The sequence below is a fragment of the Delphinapterus leucas genome, unplaced genomic scaffold (assembly GCF_059928025.1).
Source record: "Delphinapterus leucas isolate spDelLeu-1000000601 "Yukka" unplaced genomic scaffold, BTC_Dleu_Yukka2 spDelLeu_asBTCV2_sq25, whole genome shotgun sequence".
Lineage (NCBI taxonomy): Eukaryota > Metazoa > Chordata > Mammalia > Artiodactyla > Monodontidae > Delphinapterus > Delphinapterus leucas.
In genome coordinates this window covers 7,546,670-7,559,931 of record NW_028322234.1, presented here as the reverse complement: position 1 = coordinate 7,559,931, position 13,262 = coordinate 7,546,670, and the positions used below count along the sequence as shown (strand labels likewise).

The window sequence follows — 13,262 nt, the reverse complement described above, 5'->3', positions numbered from 1 at the left end:
TGGGAATAAAGCCCCACTCCTCTGCCTGGCTTTGGAGGCCTGTGCTGCCTCCCCAACCTGCCCATGTCACCAGTTCCTCCATTTAGTCTGTCCCTTCCAGCCACTCCTAACCACGCTGTCCCAGCCAGCCATGCTTTCTCAAGCTGCAGGACCTTTACTCCTGCTGTGCCTTCTGCCTGGAATCTGCAATGCATTCATTTCTGCCTTCCACTGCAACTCATCCTCCAAGCCCCAGACTCAACATCCCCTCCCCCAGGGAGCCCTCCTCACATCCCCCCTGCAGCATGGAGGCATGATTTGTACATGAGGAGAGCTCTGATCTTGTGGGAGAGGCTAGGAGCTTGGAAAGTCAAAGGCCGTTTGTCAAGGAATCCTTGGCAAACTCCTACTCATGTGTTGAAACCCCAATTCTAATGTCTCCTCTCCAGGAAAGCTTCCAGTACCCTGTCCCTCACTCTGGCCTTGACCTGACTCCATCAGACTTGGGGTGCCTGTGTCCGGTTCTGTCTTTCTCCGAGACTGGTTGCTCCTGAAGAAACTGGACAGGACTGAAGTCTCTTGGGGGCTCAGCATGGATGATGTTTGTTGAACGAATAAATGAATGCATGGGTTGGGAGTCAACTGAGCTGAGACCAGGAAGTGAGCTGATGAGGTAGCAGTTAGTTGGGGTGTTACTGGGGGACATGTAGTCATTGGGTTCCAGCAAGAAGGAAGCAGGCTGCCCCTGCCCTTCCCGTAAGAATCCTAGTCCTTGAGGCCTTTCAGCGGGGAGGGGGTGGGGGCGGGTCTCTGTATCTTCTTCATTCTTCCCCTCTGCACTTCAGCCGACACCAGTTCCTCTTCCCCTGAGTCGATGGGTACAGAGCCTGAGAAGCGCCAGGCACCGCAGTGGATCCGGATCCGCGGAGGGTCAGACCCTCTGACCCCCGCGTCCAGGTGAGCCACGACGCAGACCCTCGGCACCGGAGACTTCTAGCACGACCGAGGCCAAGGCGTGGCAGGGGGACCAGAAAGGTAGGACGGAGGCACTAGAACTTGGGTCTGTGCAAACCACAGCTGGTGGGACCCCGTCAGCAGCACCCCCCGCCCCCACCCCCACCCCCACCGCCGGCCCAAGACTCCCAACAGCCTGCAGTTCGGAAAAGAAAGGCAGAGGGCCGGGGTCGTTTCCGGGGCAACGGCTCATTTGCACGTAGTCCCGACTTGGCCAGAGAGGGCTCCTGAAATGTTGGGGGAAATTGGGCAACTTAGCCCGAAGGGGCTGATCTCAGAGAAGGGGAAGGGGCTGTCTGGGTCAGGTCTCCTCCTCGCCTTCCAAGCCCCTGAGGCATCCCGGTTAGGTACCCATTCCCCGGAAGGGGAGACTGAGGCAGGGGGCCAGAGCCAATCAAAGAGGAGCCACCAGCGGAAGGGCTAAGTTTTAACACTTCAGAAGTGGCCTGAGCTGCTCTCGGCTATTAAAAATATATATAACAAACATAGGTGGAGAGGGGGAGGGTGACCCCAGACTGAGGTTGGGGCTTGGATTCCGGTGTCTCCACCTAGGTTGCTTGCATGGGGGGCGCCCCGGTATGGGTGCTGTTGTTGCCGCTGCTGTTACTGCTCCATCCAGGCAGCCAGGAGTTGTCGTGCCATGTGTCCTCGGGGGATGTGAACTGGACCAGGGAGTTCACGGACACATGCCTGAACTTCAGTGGTCAAAACCTGAGCCTGCTGCCTCAGAACCAGTCTCTGCAGGCCAGCAGTATGCTTCATCTCGACCTGTCTGGGAATGGCCTTCGAGAGCTCCCACCGCTTTTTTTTGCTCACCTGGGAAAGCTGCAGGTCCTGGATGTGACCAACAACCCCCTGGACCTCGTGGACAGGGCACTGGCCGAACACTGTGACCTGGACCTGAGGGCTGACTGCAGCTGTGTCCTATTACCCTGGCACGAGGTCCGGCGGGACAACTGCTCTGGCCCACAGCCTCTGCTGTGCCTGGATGTGTCCACCGGCGCCTGGCACAACGTCTCTGCCTTCTTGGAAGTGCGCTGTGCCCGTCCCCTGACCATGATAACCATAGGAGCGCTGGTGGCCAGTGGAAGCCTGTTCCTCATGCTTGCCATTGCTGGCCCAGTGCTGGCGTGGAGACTCTGTAGACATCGGGTAGGCAGTAGCCGGGGCATGAGCAAAACGTGGGCTGCTCAGAATGGTCCCAGGCCTGGCTCGGGCCAGCAGCCACGGTATAGTAGCCGGGGCCTCAGCCCTAAGCTCCCAGCAGCCACCCTGCCCAGATCTTCCACTTCTGACTATGAGAACATGTTTGTGGGCCAACCAGCTGCCAGGCACCAGTGGGCTGAACACAGGTGAGTGACCCACACACATCTGCTTGCAAGACTCTGGAGCCAGATGGCCAGGGTTCAATTCCCAGCTCTGCCTCTTACAGGCTGTGTGATCTTGGGCAAGTCATTTCCACCTCTCTGGGTCACCGTTTCTTCACCGATAAAATGGGGACAATAACAGCCCTCCGCCTCATGGAGTTGGGATAAGAATTGAGTTCTTGTGTAGGAGACAAGCGTCCCTCTCATGACCTGCAAACCCGGCTTCTGGCTGCCAAGGATTGGGAGAGAGGAGGCAGGTGTTCAAGGCAGAGTCGGGGTTCTGCGGTAGCGGTCAGCGGCCTGGGCTCAGATGTCATGTGACCCAGGGCCGTCTCTGAACTTCTGTTTCGGTCTCTGTAAAATGGGACAGCACTCCGGTCTCCTTCTGACACACAGGAGATGCTAAGAGAGCCATCTGTGTCTCTCTCTACCCCACAAAGCCCTGCCTCCAAAGTTGCCTGGGCTTAGATAGATGGGTTCAACTTTTCCAGGTTGGATGAGGGAGTGGAGGGGATTTCAGGGGGGCAGGCACAAGGAAGGGCAAAAGCCTGGCAGTGGGAGAGAACAGAGAATCTGCTGTGGATGTGTTTTGAGAAGGCAAGACATCAGGGCTGAAGTTGGAGGGGGCTGGGAGGATCCAAGCAGGAAGGGAAGAGGGTCATGGCTGGGTTTTGCAGCAGCAGAATCCAAAAGGTGGGGAGGCCTGTGAGAGACTATTGGTTAGAAATAAGAGAATATGCAAAGCAGATGCAAATATGGCTCAATGCAGAAGTGGGCTGAGGTAAGGAGTTGAAAGCACCACACTCCCTAAGGCAGCTTGTGTTCTGATGCTTGCCTCTGCCTCGCTGTCACCAAGACCTCAGGACCAGTCTCCTCTAAAAACACTGTTAAGAATTGGATGTGTCAATCCCAACCTACATTTTAAAGTTGCAGAGATGGAGGTTCTGGAAATTCCTGGTGGTCCAGTGGTTAGGATGCTGTGCTTTCACTGGTGAGGGTGCGGGTTCAATCCCTGGTCGGAGAACTAAGGTCCTACGAGTCGTGCGGTGTGGCTGAAAAAAGAAAAAGAAAGAAAGAAAGAAAGAAATGGAGGTTCTGGAAGGCAGGGGAATGACATGCCCAAGGTCAGAAGCAGAAGCAAGAAACAAACCCTGAGTTCCATCCCCATACAACCATTTATGTATTTGGAGTAAATTATACTAAAGTACAGATGACTGATAGACACCATTTACCCAAAGTGGCCTTTTTTACAAGAGGATCGGGGGTGGGGGTGTTAGGATGTTCTGGAGGCAGGAAAGTTCTTCTCTGGGTGTCTTGCCCACCATAGCAAGACATTCCTAAGAAGCTACCTCCTCCCTGATCCATTTTGTGGATGGGGAAACTGAGGCTCAGAGATTTATTTTTGTATCAAGACCACAAATTCAGCTGCTTCTGGGGACCTGGTGAAAACATTTCCCATTTGAAGGGGCACTGGTTCAGCTCCAGCTACTTGTGTTCATGTGGCTGGTGTGACTAGAGCTTCCAGTTTTTCAAGAGGAAAACAAAATCTAGAATTTAATGTAAAAAATGGGCAACAATTTCAACCTTAAGGAAGAAAAAAAACCCTACTATGACTCAGGGTCCTTGGACCACAGCGTTACAATGCTGAATCCACAGAATCTTCCCTGAATCAGTGCCCCTTACTTGCTTTCCTCACAGAAAGTTGGGCCAGGCTGGGAGAACACTGCCCCATGACTCACTTTTCTCATATGTAAATATTAGGAGTGGACTCAATTGCCCTGAACTACTTTGCCTCTCAAAGCTGATGTGCCTGCTCCCTGAATCCTACCTGCCCTCCCATCTGTCTGTCCCCACAGGCCTCACCCTTCAGAGGACAACGACTTCTACATGAACTATGAGAGCCGCCACCATGATTCCCAGCCTGTCTACTGCAACTTGCAGTCGCTGGGCCAGGCCCCATCGGATGAAGAAGAGTATGTGATCACTGGGCACTGAGCCTTCAACATCTCAAACTCCAGCCTACCCCCTTCCAGGTGACTTGGGGCACCCTGGATCTTCCCTGGCCTCAGTCTTCCCATCTGAGGAATGGGGCCAGGGAAGGATCATCCTTGAGGCCCCAGGGAGGCTCTGCAGCCCCCTCCCTAGACCACTCTGCTCCTCAGGCCACTCGGCTGCTAGAAGTGGAGAAGGAGAGACCCCAACACAGGGATGGGAGGGTCAACGTGTGAACTCTGTCGTCACCCTCCCGTTGGTGTGCAAGTATTGCCCAATAAATTCTGCGGGACAGATGAGGCTGCTGGGCTTCCAAGACGAGAGCTCTGGGACTCCCAAATTGCTCCCAACCCCCAGTCTCTCCCCTCTGTCACTCTCAGGCCCCCTTCTCAGGTGCCTGGTATCCAGACTTGGCCCCCCAGGGCAGCCCACACTAGCCTCAAAGGGATCCTTATAACTCATGAATGGGACTGTGCCCCTCCCCTGCTTACGCACACTCTATGGCTCCCCACTGCCCCCAGATTCTCAGCCTGGTGGTTGAGACCTGCGTGACCCAGCCCTGCCCAACCCACTGCCCTCTCCCATTCCTCTGCCCTTCTGGTCTGGGCCTCCTCTCCCTCAAGCTCACCTCCCTCCTGAAGCTTTCATTTTCTCATGTCATTTACCCATGCCTTTCCTTTTGCCCAGATTGCCATCCCCTTCCACGTTTTCTCACTCTTAAGCATCTAAATACAGATGCAGAACTCTGGTCTGGGCATCAGGAGGCATGGGTCCACTTCCTGACTCTGCCATTAACCCTCTGGGCTTCAGTACCCCCTTCTGTAAAACAAGGTGATTAAAATTGGCCTCTAAGGCTGTTTTAGCTCTAATATGCTGAGATACCTTAACTCATCCTTCAAGGCCCAGGTGCAATGCCAAGGCCACTCTGAGAACCCTTCCCTGGTTCCTCCTCAGGCAGAGTTCATCACTCCCAGAGCTCAGTGTATTTCAAGAGTTTGTTCAAGCTCATGCCTCAGCTGGGTTTCCTGTCAGCTGCTCCCAGCCCGACTCCTGCCAAGCCCCCAAACTAGGGGAGACAGAGCTGGACACAGACACCCCCAGTCCTGGGAGGTCAAGCCTGGGCCAGAAGGAGAGATGGAATGACGGTCCCCAGAGGGAGATGAATGAAGGAGTTTAAAAAGGGCTGTACGTAAGAGGGGAATCTGAAGTGTGTTTTGAAGGATGCATAGGTGTTCGAGAAGTAGAAAGGACAAGGCACACTGGGCAGGGGGACCAGCCTGGAGGTGTGAAAAGGCACACGGGCAGCAGTGTCCGGCAAAGGCAACATTTGATGTTTGGGGAGAGACTCAGTATGGCAGCTGCTACCTTTGGGTGATCCTGACATTGAGTTTAATTTTGAGGTTCCCTTGGCTTCCCCAACACCTGGGAGTGACCCAGGGTGGGAGAGGCAACCTATGAGGGTCTTCAGCTTCCTTGCACCCCTGCATCCCTGCCCTAGACACTACTCCAGCCCCCACTCCTGCTGCCAAAAATCTGTCTTCCTCTGCTCACTAATGCATTGCCTGGGCTGACCTCTTTGCACGATTCTTACTACAATCAGCCACTTATGATTTATTTTGTACTCATTTGTCCCTGCACTCAGCTGAGCTTGAATGGAGTGGTAAAATTTTGCCTACGTTGTTCCTTCGTGTCCTCAGTGCCCAGCCATGGCCTGGCACAAAGTGGGTACTCACTGAATACATTCAGGGGCACTGCAGTCATTCAGATCTGCCTCTGGATGGTGGGGTTCACAGGGGACACATCTCACTCACTGCTGAAGCTGGGTGCTCTGTCCTCCAGACGCCCATGACAGTTCCTCAGGGTGAACAGGCAAGTGGGTGTGGGGAAGGGGCTGGGCTTGGTACATCTCAGCAATTCTAAGATCCTAAGCAGGAAAAGATATAACCTGGGAGATGTGGTGTGCATGAAAACGTTCTTCACAACTTACTTCTCCCTGCTCTTTTTTTTTTTAGTTAGTTAGTTAATTAATTTATTTTTGGCTGCATTGGGTCTTCGTTGCTGTGCACGGGCTTTTCTCTAGTTGTGGCGAGCGGGGGCTACTCTTCATTGCGGTGCTCAGGCTTCTCATTGCAGTGGATTCCTTTGTTGCAGAGCGTGGGCTCTAGGCCTGTGGGCTTCAGTAGTTGTGGCACACGTGCTTAGTTGCTCCATGGCACGTGGGATCTTCCCGGACCAGGGCTCGAACCCATGTCCCCTGCTTTAGCAGGTGGATTCTTAACCACTGTGCCACCAGGGAAGTCCCTCTCCCAGCTCTTTTTATATGAAAGGATAAAGGCATGATTAACATGAAGGGAGGTGCCACAAACAGGAGAGGTAATGGGACTCTTCCAGGTCTGGGGCAGATTCACACACAATGCACGTGACTCTGGGCTGCCTGTGTTTGGAAAGGTGACCCCCATGGAGGGAGAGAGAGCAGGATGGTGATAGAGACAGGGCCAGATAATTACGGAAACAGGAGTACTGAGAGATCAGAAGAGATGGAGGGAGGCTGAGACCCAAAAGGGTCTCAGAAACAAAAGCAGAGGAATAGGGAGGTAGAGAAGCACAGAAACGGAGAGAGGGATGTCCCCGGCTGCGCTTGAGGACCATTGGCATCGTGACCACCGTCCAATCTCTTGGCGTCCCCAAGAACGTCCTGCCACCCATTCCCCGGACTGTTCCAATCATCTCATACCAGCTCCCCTGAGGGAACTGAGGCCAGCGGGGGTGGGCTCTTCCCAAGGCCACCAGCTCCATCCTGGACACCACAGGGGTCAGGTCAGACAGCTTCATTTTTATTACCAGAGTTTTCCATAAACGCACACACTGTCAGACCACGCCTCCCCAGTCCCCAGGCAGATCACCCCAATAAATTAATAATAAATACAAACATAAATACATAGGTTTGGGCCAGGAGGGAGCAGACAGCAATGGTTAGGAATCGGGTATTTCAGGTTCCACGAGCCCATTAGACAGACAAGGACAACTGAAGTCATTTCCATTGCATTTGTGCCATAAGTGAAGGACCAGGGCTGCTCACACGCAGTGGCAGTCCTTGGCCACGAGGTCGTCGAAGGGCGTGAGTGACACGCGGCCGTCGCTGTCTTGGTGCATGAGCACCACCGGATCGTAGCTGGCTGGCACGCAGCATGGGGCAGGCGCAGCATCAGGGTTCAGGCCATGCAGGCGCGCTTGCATCTGCGCGTGCGTGTTAGCCGATCGGAAGTGGCTCGGGCACGCGCCGGTGCACATGCGCACGTCCAGTTCGCGCGGCGCCAACACCCAGTCAGCCCAGCCCAGGTCCTCGAGCGACGCGCGCAGGCTCTGCAGGCGACAGCAGCGCCCCTCCCCTAGCGGGCAACCGTCCCGGGTGCGAGCATGCGCGTGGCGTCGCCCCCTGGTGGCGCTTGTCCGCCAGTGCAGCTCAAGCTGGGGCTGTGCAGAAGACGATGCCTCCAGCAACTGGTCCGGTCGCCGCAACGGTCGCAGGCGTATTGCGGGAGCCCGGGAGCTTCCAAGGCTGAGCTGACGCTGTAGTGGCCGCGTCACGTCCCACGAGCTCCGCGCCTTCGGGGACAGCCGGAGAAGGGCCCTATGCAGGCTGGAGGCTGCAGGGAGCCCCTCAGTTAAGTCGACCCGGGGGATGCGCAGGTGCAGGTGGCCGCCTGGTCCAAGTCGCACTATGGGAGAGAGGGAAACCAGTCATTCACAGGCCTACTGTGTGCCGGGCGCGGGGTGGTGGTGGTGTGTGTGTGCCCATTTCCTCCAACACCCCAAGCTAGATCTTACCTCAGGGCCTTTGCACAAGACTTCCTCTACCGGCCACACTCCTCCCCTGAATCTCAGCATGGCTGGTTACATACCACTCCAGCCTGCCTAAGATTGGCACCGACTTATTTTATTTGGTTGTCTATTATTTTCCTCCCCCACCAGAATCTCAGCGGGGATTTCTGTCTGCTTGGTCACCACTGTGCCTGACACAGTAGGTGCTTAGTTAACGAGCTACTGTGTTTTCAACTCTCTGGTTTCCTCCATATCTGAGAAATGAAGGGTGTCTGGCTCCCCAGGATTCTCAGACCTCCAGGCTGGTACAGATGTTGGGGATACTGGGGAGACTGAGGTTTGAGGGCTCGCAACCCAGTCACTAGGCTCAGAGAGAGGGAAGTTTTCCTGGAGTCCCACAGCACAAGTGGGATTAGGGCAGGATAAGAGCTCTTCCTTCTGGCCTGACATCCTCCCCTCAACTCCCAGTTCCTAGCGCAGCCCACATCTCCTTGCACCCCCTCCATCCGCTGGAGGCTCGGTGGAGGGCGTGAAAATACTCCATTCCCTCCCTAAGGTACCAGTCACGTGCAACTTTAGCAGTGCCTTGGCGCGCGATTGCATCAGATTCGGAACCAGCCCAAGCAGGTTCTGCGCATCTCTGTGCACCACTCTGTCCCTTCCCCCGTCCCGCCCTTCCGCCGGACCCCTGGATCCTTCCCACTGGAAATCCCCCTCCAACCCTTTCCTCACATCCAAGAGCAGGGACCACGTCCCCTCGCCCAACCTTGTCTCTGGGTTCTCCGGACTCTTTGAGTCTTCAGCAGAGTCTCTGGATTCTCTGGCCTTAGTTTCCCCATCTGCCACCCGGGGAGGTGTTGTAACATCTCAGGTTGGCTAAGCCTCGCCTGGTCCTGATGCAAACCCAGCCTTTAGTTCCCCCATCAGCCTCGAGGGGTGACTTTCTTGCCGGGTTCACGGATGGGAAAACTGAGGCTCGGCGGCAGGTCTAGGCCTCTATGTCTAAGAACCACTGGTTAAATGATGGGAGCTGCCCAGGGTGGGGTCTCCGAGATTTTACTCACGCTTTGGAGTGACTACCAGGACTTGAGGAAGGGGAATGAGGTCCGGGTTCGAGTCTTTGCGGGTCTGGTTCGCTCGAAGCCGGGTCAGCAAATCTTCGTAGCGTTTCCGCAACTCCCGGAATCTGGAGACATCAGGACTGGAGTGCACGTTTGAGGGTCCCGGGAAAGTGGGGAGGTGCTCCTGGGCCAGAGATAGGGCGCCTCGCGACGGCAGCCAGGAGAACACGAACAGCATCAGCAGCATCGGAGAGCAGTGTGGTGATGTCGGTCTCTGCCCTGGCATGGCTGTGTTAGTTAAGCTCTAAGCTGGGACTGACCGGACGCTGCTGGACTAGCCTTTATAGTCCCCGGACTTTGTCCGCCCCCGCCTGCCTGGTCCCGCCCACCGTGGGTGCAGAGTAAACACTCCAGGGACCACAACTGGGCGGGGTCTTCGGCTGCTTTTCAGAGGGCAGTGCTCTCTGATGGGTAGGAGCTCCTAGGTATACTGGGAAATCCCCCTCAGGAGCCTCTCTGAGCCTCAGTATCCTCTTCTGTGAAATGGGGACATCATCCCAGCCTGGTGGACTGAAAGGGAAGAATAATTTTCTCAAAAAAGATTTATTACTATGTGCTAAACTCCACAACAGGAGCTTAAGGGGTGAGGTGGCTTTCTTCCCTGATGAGATTCCTGCTCTCCCCTCTTTGCTTAGGGTCAAAGGCTGAAGATAGTGAAAAACAAAGGAAGCAGAGGAAAAAAACGGCCAGAAAGTGCAACCTGGGGCAAACCATTCCTCTCCATCATACCTCTATTTTTTCATCTGGAAAATAAGGAAGGATTGAGACTTTCACTGGAGAGGAGGTCAAATGAGGTGTAAAGGACAGGACCAGGCACATATCAGGTGCTTGATAAACTGGGTGTTTTTGCAGTTACTCATCTTCAGCTGGGGAACTCCTATCCATTCCTCAAAACCCTACTCAGAAAGCCCCTCCTCCAGGAAGCCTTCTCTGACATTTCCTTTCCAGGCTCAGCAGGGTGCTTCCAACCCCATGCCTTCCTCCAGCCCAGCCCTGACCCCACAGCGCTGGGAGTGTGTGTGCTTGCTTGTCTCTGTCTGCCCCAGACTGGGGGCTTCTTGAAGGCTTGGGCAGGGATGAAGCTACTCTGGGCCCCCATCCTTTGGCTGGGCCTGAAGAAGAGGTGGCAGAGAATTGGGGTGCTGGGGCCTGGGGCAGTGAAGGCTGGTATCAAGTCCAGCCACCAGAGGATAGAGGGGTAGAGGGTGCCCCAGGAACATCCTTTCTCCTGGGGTACCCAGCCCTTGCTCTACTGCTCAGGACTCCTGGCCCCAGGCATCCATCCCTGTGCCTACTCCCAGCTTCCTGGCCTCAGGATGGGCCACTGTGCAAAGCAGATCGTGGGGGTGTGTAAAGTGTGACGGGGTGTGTGCAGGCAACAGATACAAGGAGGGGTGTCACACAGCAAGGCTCCTACTGGAGAAATGGAGTCCAGGCCCTCCCCACCTCCAGCTGTGTGAGTCCCACCAAGCCTCTGGCTCCACTGGGTCTCAGCCTCAGCTTCTGTCAGTGGGATTATCGCCCAGCTATGGGGGTGGAGGGCTGAGGCTCTCGATGTGATGCCCCGGGCATTCAGCAGGTGCTTAGTAGAGACGTCTCTCTGCTCACGTCACCATCATGTCCAACTGACTGCAGCTGGTTGGGAGGCTGGACCAGTCCTCTTCTTTCCATGGGACTCATTTCCTTTCTAGGGATAAGGAAACAAAGACTTTGAGGGGCAAGTAAGGTGGGTAGAGTTGTAGGGGACGATCTCACCATAGGATCTTGCACGTGTCCACACAGGCCACGCAGACCTCATCTGAGTCTTGTCAGAATGCCTGGGTGCCCTGGGAACCCAGAGTTTGGAGGCCTGGGGGGAGTTTCTCAGAAGCCATCACCACTCACCTCCTTACCTCTCTTGGAAAGCTGTCATGGGACAGCTTCTCATGCCTCCCAGGTATGAGCCTCCCCAGGAAATTAACAGAAAATTCAACTTTTAAAGTGAACAGGACTTCCCTGGTGGTGCAGTGGTTAAGAATCCACCTGCCAATGCAGGGAACATGGGTTCGAGCCCTGGTCCAGGAAGATCCCACATGCCGCGGAACAACTAAGCCCATGCGCCACAACTACTGAAGCCCGCGCGCCTAGAGCCCATGCTCCGCAACAAGAGAAGCCACCGCAATGAGAAGCCCGCGCACCGCAACGAAGAGTAGCCCCCGCTCGCCGCAACTACAGAAAGCCCGCGCGCAGCAACGAAGACCCAATGCAGCCAAAATAAATAAATTTTAAAAATAAATAAATAAAGTGAGCAATTGAGTGGCATTTAGTGCATTCAGTGTTGTGAAACCACCACCTGTGTCTAGTTCCAGAATATTTTCATCACCCCAAAAGGAGACCCCATCCCCATTAGCAGTCACTCCCCATCCCCCCTCCCCCAGCCCCTGGCAGCCACTAATCTGCCTTCTATCTCTATGGATTTGCCTGTTCTGGACATTTCATATTAAACATTCTTTCCCCACATGAACAATTCTCTGACACCAGCTGGGTGTCCTATAATTCAACTCAGTTATGGCACTGTCTACCCAGAGATAGCATCAGACCCCACGGCTTAAGGGCTCAGTACCACAAGACTGCCCTCCACCACCCCTCTTCAGATGCCAGTCACAAGTCCAGGTGGTCACCTGTACTTTTGACCAATGGCTATAAATCAGAGGTTTCCATAATCCCTTCCTTGGGTTTGATTAATTTGCTAGAGCCAGTGAGAGAACTCAGGAAATCCATTCACTCACTAGATTACAGGTTTATTACAAAGGATATTAAAGGAAAGGGAGGGACTTCCCTGGTGGCGCAGCGGTTGAGAATCCGCCGGCCAAGGCAGGGGACACGGTTCGACCCCTGGTCCGGGAGGATCCCACATGCCGTGGAGCAACTAAGCCCTGCGCCGCAACTACTGAGCCTGCACTCTAGAGCCCGCGAGCCACAACTGCTGAGCCCGCGTGCCACAACTACTGAAGCCCACGCACCTAGAGTCCATGCTCCGCAACAAGAGAAGCCACCGCAATGCAAAGTCCGTGAACCGCAACAAAGAGCAGCCCCCGCTCGCCGCAACTAGAGAAAGCCCGTGTGCAGCAACGAAGACCCAACGCAACCAAAAATAAATAAATAAATAAATTTATACTTAAAAAAAATAAAGGAAACGGATCAACAGCCAGATGGAAGAGATGCATAGGGCAAGGTATGTGAAAAGGGCATGGATTTTCCATGTCCTCTTCCAGCGCACCACCCTCCCAGCACCTCTGCATGTTCATCAACCCAGAAGCTCTCCAAAGCCCATCCTTTGGGGTTTTATGGAAGCTTCATTACATAGGCACAGTTGATTAAGTCATTGGCCATTGGTGATTGAACTCTAGCTCCAACCCCTCTTCCATCCCCGGAATTGGGGGGTATGGGGAGGTTGGGGCTGAATGTTCCAACCCTCTAATTGCATGGTTTGTGCTCCTAGCAACCAGCCTCTATCCTTGAGTTGTTTTTCAAAAGTCACCTCTATAACATAACGAAAGACACCTTTATCTCTCTCTTCACAGGAAATCCCAAGGGTTTTAGGAGCTCTATGCCAGAAATGGGGTGGAAGACCACATGTATATTTCTTATTATAAGTCCCAATATCACATATATAAACGGAATCGTGCAGCATGTGGCCTTTTAGATCTGGCTTCTTTCACTCAGCATGTTTTCAGGGCTCATCTATGTTGGAGTGTGTATCAGTGCTTTTCTCTTTTTTATGACTGAATAGTATTCCAGCATATGAAGACACCACACTTCATTCATCCATTCATCCGTTGATGGTCATTGGGTTGTTTCTACCTTTTCAACTATTGTGAGTAGTGTTTTCTCGAACACATACATGAAGATTTGAGGACCTGTTTTCAATTCTTGTGAGGTTGTACCCAGAAAGGGAATTGCTGGATCATGTGATCATTCTATGTGT

At 54.1% G+C, this 13,262-nt stretch overlaps 2 protein-coding genes across 2 annotated transcripts; one reads left to right on the top strand and one right to left on the bottom strand.

Annotated features, from left to right (window-relative positions):
* The first annotated feature begins 852 nt into the window (after positions 1-852).
* LRRC25 (leucine rich repeat containing 25) lies at positions 853-4,648 on the top strand. The gene is made up of 3 exons (XM_022558683.3): positions 853-1,014; positions 1,546-2,345; positions 4,217-4,648. The coding sequence occupies exons 2-3, from the start codon at positions 1,555-1,557 to the stop codon at positions 4,353-4,355; spliced, it is 930 nt and encodes a 309-aa protein (XP_022414391.1). The 5' UTR covers positions 853-1,014; positions 1,546-1,554; the 3' UTR covers positions 4,356-4,648.
* Positions 4,649-6,636: 1,988 nt separating this feature from the next.
* On the bottom strand, positions 6,637-10,908 carry GDF15 (growth differentiation factor 15). Its single transcript, XM_089905285.1, has 2 exons — positions 9,239-10,908; positions 6,637-8,071 (listed from the first exon to the last, which is right to left on the bottom strand). The coding sequence occupies exons 1-2, from the start codon at positions 9,519-9,521 to the stop codon at positions 7,428-7,430; spliced, it is 927 nt and encodes a 308-aa protein (XP_089761411.1). The 5' UTR covers positions 9,522-10,908; the 3' UTR covers positions 6,637-7,427.
* Between the last annotated feature and the right edge of the window lie 2,354 nt (positions 10,909-13,262).